The following is a 15952-nucleotide window of genomic DNA, read 5'->3' as shown; positions in this document are numbered from 1 at the left end:
GAACTGCCTTGGCACTGTCCACAAACTATTTGGAAATTTGACAACTGATAAATCAAATTTTAACATTAAAAATAATGAACAGATATTTCAATATTTGGATGGTGATAGTATAAAGCAAGAATATTCTTGGTGCCTGCTGGGTTGGTTATACAAACAATAACACAAGAGTGTAAAGTTAAGATGAAGCAAATTGGTTTCAGAAAGAAAAAAAAAAAACTTTTGAGAATATTTTCTCTTAAGCTCCTCAATTCAAAGGAGTTTGTCGATTATTCTTCCTAAAATTGAACAAATAGATGAATACAGTCTAGTGACTGATATGGCATTAATTTACTTAATTCTGACTGATAATATTGCAAAGCAAGTCTATCTTTACTTTCATAGTGAACTGATGTATATTAATTGTCAGAATAAGAAACCTACATTAATTTGGTTATGTGCAAAGGCAGTAGGCCTAAAAGTTGCTTACTTTCCATGTTGATGGCACACTCCTTGGAAATAATCAAGAAATGTTGAATAGATAGCACCAACTGTGAAGCACATTACCAAGAAGATGGAGAAAGAGCATATAACCTCATTAGTGGTATCCTACTCACATGTACTTAAAATAATGGATATTACATAAAACAGCAGTAATGAATTAACCAGATCCAATTTTCTAAGCAAGTCTACAATAATTTTGGGAAAAAAAAAAAGTAGAAGTTGACATACCAAAGCGATTGCCCATTTCACCATAGGGCCACAAGCGAAGTTGGCCCTGGTGACTTTTTCATAGTTATACTCAGGGTTATTCAAATACTTGTTCTTCATTTTTGTTCGAATATCATCACTGGAGGAGAAAAACATGTAACAAAACATAAAAATGTACAAAATATTGGCAAAACTATTTTTATGTAAAAATAAATATTTAACATAAACGTCATATTTGAATAAATAATACACAGTAATGAGATTTACCCATTCTGTAACTTGTTTTGAAAACAGCCAGTCACATTTATAATACATATACAATCAACTTATGGACTATATATACCTCAAGAGATTTTCTAACCAAACAATACATAATTTACTTTTAAAGGTTTATTATAAAGCACAATATCTATAGGCAAATTTTCTGAACAAGAGAATCACTTTACCAAACTCATATCTCAGCAATTACTAGTTCTTGAAAATGAATTAGCTAATGACAAATTAGCTAAACAAATCACTCACATAACATTATTTCTAAAACTCATTACAGCCAGATCTCAATCTTTAGCCCTTTAGTTACACTAATGCATGCAAGTCCCAACATTCTGATATACTGTGAATATATTTGAAATATAACTGCACCTTTTATATATTTTCTGGAAGAGTCACTGTATAAATCTTAGCTTGTCTATAAGCTCTCCAAGTCACCTAATGTCCCATTAATACAAGATTTTCAGCATATTTTCTGCTTCTTGAATTGATTCTGCAAATGAGAACCAGGTCACTGGATACAGAAACAACACTGTGTTTCCACTTAGACTGCATTCATATATACAGCATTAAAATGAAGACGTTTCAAACTCTACAAAGGAATATTTCCTTTCTTTGAAATCTATTTTTCTACTCTACTCCAGTAAAAATGGTAAAGATCCCCTTTGGTCATGAACGACCATGGGATTGCACCTAGAAAATTCCGCTCAGAGGCACAAGTCTGGACAAGGTTGTTTATAGAAGACCAGCAGTTGCTTGTGTATACCGGTCTTCCCTCTCCATGCCACTGATGTTATCCAAGGGAAATGCAAAGGCTGTTACTGCTTGGCACCAGTGACGTCACAACTCATTTCTACAGACAAGTGAACTGGAGCAATGTAAAATAAAGTGTCTTGCTCAAGAACATGGCACACAGTCTAGTCTGGGAATTGAACTCACTACTTCATGATTGTGAGCCTGATGCTCTAACCACTGAGCCATGCACTTTCACTAAAAAATTTTTTTTTAAATAGTTGCCAGCAGGTGGCTGCAGGAGATGAACCTGTACCGCTCAGATACCAGCTGAGTACTCATTAAGCTAAATGGTAAAGAAAGCAAGAAATGGATGTGAAAACAAAAAATTAAAAGATATAATTGGAAATACATACGGAATGTCATCAGTCTTGAAGTTGACAATGGTAGGTATAAAGTTGTCTTTCATAATTATACCTCTGAGAGACTTCCACTCAAGATCAGTCTCTCCAAGGAGCACACATATAGACTCGATAGCAAGACGGACTGCAGGGGGTGGATGTGCAAGTGATCTCACTTCAACAAGATGCTGTCTTCGGATAGATTTCACAGCTAGAAAATAAAATTATTTGTTAAATGTCTTGGTATCAAACATATTAGATGATAAGTGGACAGTTAACTTTGAATTTTAAATGACACGGACTGTGATAATCCATCCAACACATGCCAGCATTGAAAGATGGATAAAAAATGGCAATATAAGTGAAGCAAAATCTTGCATAATGTTTAACAATCTAGAGTAAAACTGCCTTTTCTTTCTTCCAGCAGTAATGATTTAGAAACATTTTCTTGGTGCTAGATACAATTAATCAAAATGTGGTCATGACTGTGTGCATGACACTAATGAAGAATACATTCTAAGTTAATTTTACTTTGGATTTATTTACTCATTGGAAAATTTGCAATAACTGGAAAAAGCATACACAAACATTGATGGATGCTAAAAAATGTGTAAAGAATTCAGATATGACATTTCCTGTATTTTCTAAGTTTATGCATTTTCCTTACCAGAAACAATATCTGCTTCAAAGAAAAAAAATATTCATCAAGTAAAGTTTACTAATTCTGATAAAACCTAAATGCATAAATTTCAGACACTGCAACTCTAAACACTTGTACATTCCTGTTCTGATTTTAAAATTTAGATTCAGTAAATTAAATATGTAAAATGTTATCTGTAATATATTCTTGCAACTATTCATGAAAGAAATTGCATAAATACCATTTTGAGCTTCAATTACAGCTGGTTCTACTTGTTCTAAATCTGCACGTACGTCCTGTTGTTTTTCTTTTATTCTCTTAGTTTGTTCAACAACTGCTTGTTGAATTTCTTGTGATGTGACTTTTTTACGTTCGGCTTCTTGTTGGTCTTTCACCTACACAAGTGATACCAAATAAAATTGAGATATAATTGCAATTACAGCATTGAAAGTTTCTCCAAAATATGTGTTCTATGTATCCTACAGGTGGCCAAATTTAGAAAAACTTTTCCTCATTTAATATTTTTAGTCATTTTATTAGTATATTAACCCTGAAATAATTATAATTGAAACCTGTTATTCAAAAGCTAGGAACTAGCAATAAGAATACCCACAGAATAGATTTTTTTCAAATGCCTCAAGGGCTGCCTAGAAGTAATTGACAGCTCTGATATCTAGATGACATAATCAGCAATAGAGACACATGTTCCAACAGTATAATAGCTAGAATTAGAGCAGGGCAGAAAAGATTAGGGTGCTCCTACTTCTGTTGGCAACAAAGGAAGGCCAGATTACATCATGCTTGTGTATGAAGTATGTTGTTACTTGCTAGTATATTGGCAAAAATAGCAACAATAACTACCTAATTACTGGCACTAAATGAGTTATCTGAAAAGACAACTCAATTTCTCCACTTATCTTCAAACATGTATCATGTAAAGGAGATTTTACAGATAGCTTTTATGATTAGCCTGTCATGAGAGATGGTTATTAATCAAGCAAAATGCTAGTAGTAGGCAAACTTCTAATGCACCAAGTTTGATGTTTTTTTTGTTCAAATTATAGTTATTTTGCTTGATATTTCTAATGCCTCTGAGAGATGACCACAAGTAGTCCAGCTTCCATTCTCTTCCCTAGAATTCTTAAGCTTTATGCCTTGAGAAGTAGACATTTTAATACAAGAATAAGGTATTACTAAAACCAGAGATGTCACTAAAACAAGAGATAGGAAAAATGCAGATTTTGTAATAATATAAAAGAAATAAGCTTAGTGGATTGGCAGAGTCTTTACAGCATTGAACAAAATGTTTAGCAGCATTTCTTTTTGCTCTTTCAAACCCCCACCCTGAGTGACTTTGCCTTTCATTCCTTTGAGGTTGATAGAATAAAGTACCAGTCAAGTACTTGGGTTGACGTTGTTGACTAACCCACTTCCCCCTGTGTCTATTATCATACTAGAAATAAGCAAAAATAAAATTTGTCTAAATAATTTTCTTATACACATACAAAAGAATTATAAATTTAATCTAGAAAAAGTTTACTCGTAAAAAGTCATATGTACCATTTGTTTCAATTTGGCATTTGCAGCTGCATTTTTCTCTTCCAACTCGATTCTTTTGATTGATAATGATTTTTGGAGCTCTTCTACTTGCTCAACAGTTTCCCGAATCTTCTGCAAACCAACATTTAAATGCAATTGTTGTTCTTCAAGATCTGACCGTTTTTCTTGATACAGTTTAACCTGAAATAAAAATGATTAAGGGAAATAATGTAAAAAACACAGAAATTTTCCAGAATGGTGACAAATTTCAGTAATCAGTTATCAACCTTGGTTAATTTTTAACCTTCGCACCAAGAATTTAATAATTAAAGCTTAGAATTAAACAGAAAAGCTGAAGCATCAGTAAAATGTAATAGCAGCTATTTTGTGAAGTACAGAGAAACAAACGTTGCATTAAGATATAATACAAGACTATAAGCACCAATTTAGGTTAGAAAAAGAACAGGCCATATGATAAGGCACAAACCTAGCAATCTGAGTAACCACATTACAAGCTACACTATAGAGTATCACAGCCATTAGTTAGATTATGTTCTACTAGCACAAACAATCACTTCTACTTCATGTGTGTGCATGGCAGGGGGCTAAACAGCTGATATGTTTATTACCAATTGCCATACAAAAACAGGTGCTAGAATTATTTTAATATATAAATTTTCGAAGCAGTAATTCGAAAACACAAATTATATACAACAGAAATTTTCGACCAAAGTGAACATATTAAAAAATTAACAAGGAAAAACAACCCCCTGAAATTAACAAGGAAAAACAAACCCCTGAAATTAACAATGTGAAATGATGCAATAAAATTGTTTTAACCACAGGTCATGTTTGACTGAGCAAACATATGACCAAAGGAACTCAAGTCTTAATGACCCCCATCTTTTATTCAGACAGTGCATCCATTATTACATAATCCAATGTGTCTTTTTAAGACAGAGGGGTGTGATCTGAGGAAGACTTGTTTAATATTTCTAACCAGCCAAATATCTATATAGGGGTTCCTTCATTGGAAATAACACTAGAAATTACTACATGCATTTTCAGTGAGTTAATACTAAATGCAGTGTATTTAAAAAAACAAAAATATTTCAGAAATAGAAATGGCTATATTTAGAATGAATTAAAAAAAATTTTTTTTTTAAATATCAATGATTCCACTGGAAGAATCTTCATACACTGCCAACTTTTAGTAAGGCATATATTTACATAAAAAAAATTATAGCAAAAACTGACAAATACCTCTTAATTAAATTCTAGAAAGATTAAAAACTGTAAATACTTACAAAGTGATTAATAAAATCCAAATAATGTCTTGGGGTTATGGCCATAGTACGACCTCCACGTTTGGTTATTCGAGAATTAGCTTGATGCAGTGTTTGATGCACAAATACAAAAGCATTGACAACAGCATCTCTGTGAGTAGGGTTAGTTCCCAATTCTTCATAGGCAATAGGAGTATAGTCAGGAGCAATATACTGCAATTGAAAATTTGAAATTGTTATACTGAATATAATAAATGGAAAGTCCCTGGCCCATCAGGAATCAGCACTGAGATACTTAAAATAGAAATCTTGCCAAATCAGATTGGAACCTGGTGCAGCCACCCCGGCTTAACAGTTTTCAGTCAAACTGTCCAACCCATGTCAGCATGGAAATCATGTTAAATGATGATATTAACTGTTCACAAAACTATTGAAGGAAATCAATAGAATCCAAGCAAAAGTATCAAAGTCAATACTTTATACCAATGGTAACAAAAGCAATCTAAATATTTTTTTATCTTTGAAGCCAAGTAAAAACCCATCAAAATACTTACATTTGATTTTTCAAGATCAATTTTGTTTGTAAATTCTCTTCCAACTTGATAAAGTGCACCATCTGACCAATCTCCAAACCAATTCAACACACAACTAAAAGTTAAGAAAAATTTATTTTTTAAAGTTATCATCTGATTCTCTGATAAAGTTCATGTGATTCTTTTAATTTCATGTTCTCTTTCACATTCCCAGTGTACAATTAATAAATTCTTATTCTGTTTGTCTATGTATATGTTTCAATGCAGTATACTCCTTACAAATTCTGAGATCAACAAATGTAAACATTCTTATAAAATATTGTCATAAAATAAACCATACAATTATTGGTTTTACAAATGAACACCTCTTAAATATTAATCTCAAACTAATATCAGAATAAATTGCTTAGCATTTCATAACCATAGTAGATAATTCATTATGCTAACTTCTAAATTAGAGGAAAGAAAATTGTGATATTCATGCCTTTACCAACAGCATTGGTAGGCTAAGTGAAACAGCTACAACCAGAAGATTAGACTTTTTTTTCCCTCACGGCATAGAAATTTATTCCACTGTATGAAATATTTTTATAGATACTACACTAATTAAAAATTGACATTATGACTACTGATATCAGTGATTTCATTAAATTTTCACTAAATTTTGTGAATTAAAAATAAACTAAAATTTTTAATTAAAAGATTGGAATATTTTTTAAATAAAATAAAAAAAAACCAATATCATTAATAAAACAACAAATGTAATATTACCGGTTGAATAAAGCAGGTGATGTTGAAGCTCTGTCTTTTAAGCCTTCTGAAGATGGATTCATTGTGAATACAACATGCAAATTTTTCATGACCTGCAAAGTTAAAAGATAATTGTTTCTTATTGTTTGAATTATTATAATTATTTTAATTCAATTTTGGTTTGACATATTTCAGTAGTTAGGTAATATTTTTAAAAAACAATCCATTCACAACAAAATGCTTCCAAACTGATCATTTATTCTTTTGTACTTACTTCTAACATTAGCAATAATTTCTCACATAAACATTATTAAACTTAATGAAGAAAAACAAAACTATTAGGCAATTAGCCCAGAGCCACTCCACACTTTTCAAGCTTTTATTATACAGGCACATTCTTGCTATTCCATTGTCTTTGAATATTAATTATTCGTGAAAATTATGTATTTTCGATTTTGTTGTTCTCATTGATTTGCAAATGATAATTGTTTGAAGCAGATAATTCTGAACTGTAATGTCCATATATTCCTTCCCATAAAATATTTTAATCTTGATACGATTACTGAATAGAAAATTTTCTTTCTTAACATTGATAGTCTTTGTGCTATACTCCAAAGCAAACATGACCTCCCCACCTTATGTTTCGTATGCTTCCATATTCTAAAATGTTCATTGGGGAATTCTTTTAAGGAAGGTTGTAGATAATGGTTTCTGACTTAGATACAAGACCAACAATTTTGATGGGAAGGGATTAGGCAATACCAAGTACAACCCTAGTACAAGCCAAGTACTTTATTCTTCCAACCCTGAAAAGTGAAATTGACCTCAACAAAAATGTGTGGTGTTTGTCCAAATATGTACACATGCTTCCATCACACAGCCAGTCCTTCACTATTTTATATATAAAAAAAAATTACACATAATTTTTACATTGCTTTTCCTACACATTTGATGATTGAATATTTTTGCTGTTGCCAACCATTATTTCAAGTAGTGAGCTTTTATTTATGCAAGCACACAACACTATTTACATCTACCAATTTCACTCAAAAGATGTTAGTCAACCCAAGCATATAACCTGAAACCATTTGGTTATGAAGTAAACTACATATTTACAAAGAATTTGCATAAAATATGCAATCATATACAAAACCAAATGCTAAATATTACAATAATGTGCACATATGAGTAATCTTATAAAGACAAGAGAAGAAAAAAGTAAAATACTTGTAAATTTTGCTGTAATCAATTTAATAAATTTATATCATAAAATTACCTGCTGTGTAAACCACTTGTAAAGTTCTTCGCCTGAATCCAACATAAGACCTTCTCTCTGAGCTCCTTCTTTGCACTGTGTCATCAGTGTAGTATATTCATCACCTTCAAACAAACCAGGAACTTCCCCGTTGGCTAAGAGAGTATTCATTCTTTCCAAGAAGCTTGAATCTAATACATTAGATTCATCCATGAGGAATGCTATTTTTTCGTCCTGAACAGAGAAAATAATAAAAATAAAATATATATTAAGGGGTATTTTAATGAGAAGAGCAAGGTTTTGTGACTCACTAGGAGCTCAACAGGCTCACTGTAGAATTCCAAAGAGAACATTTGTAGATGTCTGGTTAGAGCACAAAAGAGAGGTCAATAGAGACATGGCTAGTAAAAGAGAGCTAGGTATGTAGAGAAGTAGTTAGGGAGATATGAGATTTTATTTGTAGAAACTAAATGAGTTGCTCAGAGGTTATAAAGAATGAAAGAAGGGGAAAGGTTTAGATGGAGAAATACATTGGGAACAGATGATTAAAGATAGAAGACTCATTTTTATTTGTCTTTTTCATGCTGGAATGGGTTGAAGACTTGGGCAGTTTCTATTATCAGATGCTCACCTGATACCAACTCAAGGTACTGAGGATTAGATAGAGGAATGAAATGAATGGTAAACACAGGGGAACAGTAGAATAGCAATGATACAGCTTATCATAAATAATGAAAAAAGTGGATTACCAAAACATACTATAATCAGAAAAAAAGTGTGTAGATCTTCACACAGATCAGTAATCCAAAAGTCTCTGAAATGTATTTACAATGAAATACTGATAAGTCATTAAAAATATATATCTACTACATATGGGAAAATCGGTGTGTGTTTGTGGCATTGTTAGCTAACTCCTCCTAAATCATTTTATTGATTTTGATAAAATTTGACATGTGAGTAGAACTTATATCTGAAAACCTCATGACATACTTAGACTGTTGAAAAAAAATCGATAATATGGCCCCTGGAAGGGACCTCTATATCTACCTCATATAACTATTTTTTTTTAAAACACCCAAGGGAAATAACCCATAGCACCTGTACAATATTTTTTTAAATACTGAAGGGAAATAACCCATTTCCTTGTTTATGTTCAATTACTTTGAATATTGATTTTTTTGTGTCCTATTTCTAATTTTTGCAGACAATATCACTTTTATACTGTATTTGACATGTGAGTAGAACTCCTGTCTGGAAACCTTGTGACATACTTTGTTGAAAAAGATCGCTAATAGGACCCTTCCAATGGATCCTTCTACTACATATTACTAATATTTTAATTAAACAACCCAAGAGAAATAACCCATACCACCTGCAGATTTTAGCGAAGCGATCAATATTTGATTCTCACGAACAGCTGACCTAATTCTGCATTTCACTACTCACAGTTTTGAACTGCTAAACATTATTATTGCACTTCCTTAATTTGAATCTTAAACCTTAAAGACTTCATTCATACATTTTTATACATACATACTTTTTTGAATGCCCATTACTCCGATAATTCTGCATTTTTACAGTTACACTTTCCATGACAGTAGATAAATTTTTTATTCCACAATGTATTTGTAGTGGTTTCATGCAGGCATAGCGTGGATTTGATCCTTGATTGCCAAATTTCACTTAATACGTCAACGGCGCTTTTCTCACAGTAAAACAATACTTTTTTCTGTGAACGACAGCAGTTATACATTTCCCAGATGCCTTCACTAAGCAGAATGTCTTTACCTCTCACCAACCTCTCTCGCCAACTTCCAACAATCTCTCCCTTCTCCAGCTGATACTTTTTTGTATTTTTTTATGATGAAAAATACACCTTTTGGGCAGTTATAATGAAATTGTTTTCTTATATCAGAGCAATAAGGTGTTTTAATAGAACATCTTTACCCCTGGGAATTACCAGGTACATCAGCTAGTATAAAAATAAAAACAAACTGGACTTTCAAAGTGGCAACAAACTAAATAGCATACCTCCTAAATTAACTTATCAGGCAATTTATTGTTTACAAAATTTACATTTCCTACAATTAAGTTTCCATACTTTCATAATTTATCATCACAAAAAACAATGTAAACAACTGACAACAATGTTGATAGAAGCAGTACATTATTAGGGTCTGAAACTTTGGGATTGGGTGAACTGAATGAGGTTATTGTGGATTAGGGTTAATTTGGATAATAGGAAAGGACACACTGGGGTCTTTGAAGGAAGTGTAAAGAGATGAAGTTTTCAAGTGGACAAAATAAGAGAGAATAACATGACAAAAGGAGAGGAGATGGTTAGTGTAGCATTAATAGGAATATGTTTGCAAACTTCAATAAAATCCCAAGTTACCTTGCAGCCAGCTCGCCGAAGTACAGCTCTCAAGTCTTCATCAAAGTCGCTAGCCATATATTTATTGTGTACTTTGATTTGGTAAACACTGAGCCCATTCATCCAGGCTACAAACCTAGACAATGTTGTTTTGCCAGCACCACTGACACCAATTAAGAGCAAATGACCTTGAGGTTGTCTAAAGATACGGTCAATTCGCAAAACATGATCAAGTACTTCATCAAACAATACCAATGGTACATCCAGTTCTTCTTCATAGAATACCTAGAAAGGTAAGGAATAGGCAATTTAAACATATTTACAAAATATGCATTCAAATTTTTAAAATCAAGCTTCTAATTTAAAAGAACCTCATTCCTTTTCTACAGGTTAGGTTTTGGAGTAAGCTCAATCTAATGCATAATTCTATCAAATGTCTGTTGCTTTCTATGGGACCCCTATGTTAACTAATATTTTACAGAAGCAATCTTCCTGTAAATTTCCTCTTTCAGTTAACTCATAGGGTTTGAATTAACTAACATAAACTTAGATTTCTTATATAAAATACTTTAAAACAACAACACAAGTGCACAGTTATAATTATAAGAGCAGCAATCTATGATGTGGCATATCTGAATGTTGTAAAATGTCAGTAACTTCTCAAAATTAAAAATTTCTTAATTTCTTCATTTTAATTAGATTGTTGATGGATTTTTAAAATGAAGGTTACCAACCAGGTTCAAAAATATTATGAATTGTTCATAAATAGTAAGAGGTTTCTTTTATATAATATTTATAATTATATATTTTGACTGGAACTTATTTTGTGGAGAACATAAGCTACCAATCAGGAGTTCAGATTGCAAGTAAATAACACTGGAGATTAAGAACTTTAACACTGATAGCTGCATAGCCAGAAAATTATAACAAAAATCACCTGAAAGCATTTTACAAAATAAATTGTCCAAAACTATAAAAACTGTGTAACAAAATATTAAACTTAAGAAAAAAAAAAAGAAATACACAACTGATTTGTTAGATCTAATGTAAATTAAAATCTTGCCTACCTTCAGACGAGCCTTGACATAATCCCGAAGTTCTTCTCTATCCACAGGAATATAGTCTTTTGATAGCCAATTACTGAACAGAATGGGCCTTTTAAGGACTTCTTCTTTGTTTACACTAGGGAAGTGTTTCAAAGCAACAGCATCCACATTTTCATCAGTCCATTTTCTTTCATCATCATCTACCAATCTAAAATAAACAATTACAAAAGATATATGAATATATTGCAGTATGATCAATCACGAGGTTGAAGTTTTGATTCAATTGTGGAGCATCTTGGGTGTCATTTTCTATAACCTCAGGTTGACCCATAATTTGTGAGTGAAAGTGGGTAGGCAGAAACTGTAGAAGCCAATCAGATAAATTGTCCCATAATTCAAAGCTCTGGCCTTGGCAAATCATGTCATACTGATTCCATCTAAAAGCAAGGGGACAAGTGTCTATGGAATATTCAACCACTTACATGCTAATATGATTTTGGTCGTGAAGTTGACCGAACAACTGAATGTGCAACTTGGAAATTCTGATCAAGATCTAATATATAAGAGCAGTACATTTTTAGGTTCTACAAATTTTGGCACTGGGAAAACAGTGAATTTATTTTAATGAATAGTTAATTTAGATTGCAGGAGAAAAGGTACTTTTGAGTAATTCCTAGAAATGCAGTTTTGAAGATGTAGATCAAAGTTGTCAGCAGAAAGTTTGGAAAATGAGAAGTCACAAATTTCACCAAGTCCAAGAAAAGAACATAAAAAAAAACCCAACTGGATATAAAATGTTTCAAATAATTACAACTAAGCTTCAGAAGTGTGATATATTTCAAGACTAATCTGTTTGAAATTATTCATATTAGAACCTTTTTGGCAGCTGAAAGGAAGAAAAAGTGTACTTTTACCTTGAACCATTTTCTTGTATAGAGTGATTATTATAACCTCAATATTATGGGACATCCTTTGGGCTTTCTAACCATATCAAAAACAAATATGGAAAGTTTTTTGTTTCACTGAACAATATGTAACTCATTTTTAACAGGAATGGAAAATTCCAATTAAATCTTAGGAAAAATTTTACAATATTTGGCCACTGTTTTATGAGAAAATCAAATAATTTAAACTAGTTTCTGTTAATAACCAAGAAGTATCTTACCGATCTTGGAAAAGTCTAAGAGCTTCATGTGCCCACATTCGCACCAATCCTTCAACACTTAGTGTTTCTAAAGGTCTAAGAGCTTCACAGATTCCTCGTACCCATCTTGTCATTTCACGAGGACTGTAAATGTAATGTGGTTGCATGTCTTGAGTGAATCTCTCCTGAAAACAAAGAAAATATATAAACAAATATTTACATATATAGACATATATTACAGATTTAATGTTAGCAGAAGGCGCGTGGCTCAGTGGTTAGAGCGTCGAGCTTACGATCGTGAGGTTGTGAGCTCGAATCCCGAACCGGGCTGCGTGATGTGTTCTTGAGCAAGACACTTTATTTCACGTTGCTCCAGTTCACTCAACTGTAGAAATGAGTTGCGACATCACAGGTGCCAAGCTGTATCGGCCCTCGCCTTTCCCTTGGACAACATCGGTGACGTGGAGAGGGGAGGCCAGTATGCATGGGCGACTGCTGGTCTTCCATAAAACAACCTTGCCCAGACTTGTGCATCAAAGGGTAACTCTCTAGGTGCAAACCCATGGTCAGTGTCTGACCGAAGGGGGTCACCATCACCACCAAAATGTTAGCAGAGAAACTGTGTTGTCACTAATTCAATAAGTTTCAGACAAAACTACTAAATTAATGAAAGTGAAGTTTTTTTTTTGCTAAAACATTAGATCTGTAAAATACAGTTTTTGTTATAGTTATCTAACTTCTAAAAAGAGTCCATTTTGGATTTCTGGTCTCCTTGATGTCTGATTCAAGAATTCATAAACAAATAACTGAAAATTTGTTGGGAACTTTTTATTTGACTAAGAACAATATCTACTTTAATTAAATTCCATGTCAACAATCACAAGCATCATCATATTTAATTTACCATTTAAAAAAAAACTTTTTAAAAAACATAACTGCTCTTTACAATCTAGCCACTGAACTGTGATGAATCCTATTTTCTTGAATGTTTTTTTCTTTTAATTTTATTTTCAAAAGAAATTAAAACGTTTATATCAGAGAAAGAAAATCTTACTTGTGATTTAAGGTAAAACTCGACCATAGCATTGGTAAGAGGTTCTGCATAAGTGCGAAGACTTGGTACAAGACGCAACATAGCTCTGTTGAAGGTGCCATAAATTTGGGTAAGGGACACTTTTCCTGGATAATCAACATATACCACTGGTACATGTCGCAAAAATCTATTAAGAGAGAAAAATAAAGAAAACATTTAATGAATGCCCATATGAACAAATCCACAAAATAGATACCTGTTTTTGTTTAATTTTTTACATTAATCTAAGGATTAGGTAAATTCTAATTCTCTCCTATACGATTTACACTAGTAAAATCTTCAGTTTCAACATCAGAAATTAAGTCCATAACTTTTACCCAGCAAAACTTAATATTTGATACCACCTTAATTCATCTGAATTTGTTTAATGATCTGAATATACAGGGCAATAAACCAATCACATGTAACTTCATTAGAATACCTTGACATAAAATCTCTTAGTGAGTTTAATAAGTTGTTAGGCTTAACAGTTTAGTAGCCAGATCTTTCTCCACAAACACCTACTACTTACTAAAAGCAAAGAGCTTTCTATAAAAGTCTGGTTTTCTTTTCCTTTTAACAAACAAGCTAGACAATTTACTATGAAAGACAGTAATATGTTTTATCACTAGAGAAAATATAAGAAACAAAATGAAAGTATTTTTAAAGTCTGATTGGTATTCTAACGTTGATAATATTTGGTCTGCTACCAGAGTTACTAATGTTGAAAGTGTCTCAGCAAAATTATGTAGCCAATACACATATTTTCTCAGAACTTTTATCCAATTCCTCTCTACTGATTATTGAATTGCCATTGAGAAATTTTCAACTTCAAGAGAAAATTTAGATTTAGTAAACTAAAAAGCTATGAAATATTGTTCACCTATGCATAATAAAGTGATTTTAGATTTCAGAATTTCTTGCATAGTTGTTTAATTTAAAGAACCAGGCTGTATACAATTTAACTGTATTCTTCAATAGGCAATTCCTTTTGCATTGTTTATTATCAATCCAGTTTTTTTTTTTTAACCAAAAAAAATTTTAGATGTCTCTTATGATATAAATTACAACAGTCTGCTTTTAACACAACTGAGGAAGACATAAAGGATAATAAATAAACAGAAATTACAGGAAATCAATATGTAGATGACAGGCTGATGTAAGAGGAAGTTCTCCTTTGTTTAACTTCTACTTAAAAATAATAAACTGTATTTATGATCTACATTCAATACAAATACCAATGTAATGCAGGATAGAAAACAAATCTAGGTAGTCAGAAAGCATTGAACCTATCACTTATCTAGTACTAATGAAGTGAATATTGCAATTTAAATTAAATATTTTTTTAAAAAATAAAACTGTAAAACAATTTCTAGATAGTTTAAATATAATTCATTGACTAAGAAAAAAATGAAAATTTTCTTCAAAAGGTTTTAATTTTTTTAAAAATTAAGTAAAACTTTATAAATTAATGCTTTTGGGATAATTTTTTTAAAAATATAAATATAATACTAAACCGGTGTGAAAGAGGTTTTCTGCCAGGATCAGTTGGGGGATTACAAGCCCCAACAAATTGGATTCGTTCAAACTTCACCCAAGCTTGATCAGTAGAACGGTAAAATCCACCATGCTCCATCATTTGTCTCAAGAATGAAATAACTCGTTGAGTATCTACCAAATCAAAACAGAAATGAGTTAGCAAAATTTGGAATATTATTGTATCAGTAAAGTTTTATTACTATAATTGCTATTATGTCCTTCCCTTTATGTATACAAGCAAGATGATTGTGAACAACAGTGACAGCAGTATTGTTAATACATTTACCCTAAGGGGACAGATGATAAAAATTCAATCAAACAAAGAATCACATCAAAAATCAGGGGAAAAAATTCAGATTTTGATTTGTAAATTACATAAATCAAACTTACCATAAGCATCCATATCTGGTAAATTGATTTCATCACAGAAGAGAACGAGCCACTTGTTTAGTTGTACAGGTGAGAGAACAATGCCATTTGGAGTACGTCTGTACTCACAATAGTGGTCAAAGGTTTTCAATAATAATTCTGGAGTGGTTGCACTTGAAAAGTTCAACCCAACAACCTATGAAAATATCAAATTATATTTGTTTATTTCAAAATATAATGATAGAAGAGTAATGCTCATATTCTTTGTAGATTCTATTGAATAAGATTTTAATACAATAAGTAATTATCTTGAGT

General features: G+C 31.9%; 1 protein-coding gene across 2 annotated transcripts in view; it reads right to left on the bottom strand.

Annotated features, from left to right (window-relative positions):
- Positions 1-15952, bottom strand: part of LOC115209064 (cytoplasmic dynein 1 heavy chain 1) — a 112321-nt gene that overhangs the window by 36562 nt on the left and 59807 nt on the right. For both annotated transcript variants that reach the window (XM_036501118.1, XM_029777142.2), the window contains exons 50-63: positions 15659-15833; positions 15247-15400; positions 13712-13877; positions 12679-12842; positions 11535-11721; positions 10489-10752; positions 8115-8327; positions 6860-6951; positions 6110-6203; positions 5577-5768; positions 4291-4470; positions 2972-3125; positions 2106-2301; positions 709-826 (exon numbers count right to left, since the gene is read on the bottom strand). In XM_036501118.1, coding sequence (XP_036357011.1) covers positions 709-826; positions 2106-2301; positions 2972-3125; positions 4291-4470; positions 5577-5768; positions 6110-6203; positions 6860-6951; positions 8115-8327; positions 10489-10752; positions 11535-11721; positions 12679-12842; positions 13712-13877; positions 15247-15400; positions 15659-15833 — 2349 coding nt within the window. The remainder of the gene's footprint in view (positions 1-708; positions 827-2105; positions 2302-2971; positions 3126-4290; positions 4471-5576; positions 5769-6109; positions 6204-6859; positions 6952-8114; positions 8328-10488; positions 10753-11534; positions 11722-12678; positions 12843-13711; positions 13878-15246; positions 15401-15658; positions 15834-15952) is intronic.

This window comes from Octopus sinensis, linkage group LG3 (genome assembly GCF_006345805.1).
Source record: "Octopus sinensis linkage group LG3, ASM634580v1, whole genome shotgun sequence".
Lineage (NCBI taxonomy): Eukaryota > Metazoa > Mollusca > Cephalopoda > Octopoda > Octopodidae > Octopus > Octopus sinensis.
Note: the sequence above shows the minus strand (reverse complement) of the source record. Positions and strands in the feature narration are given on the sequence as shown.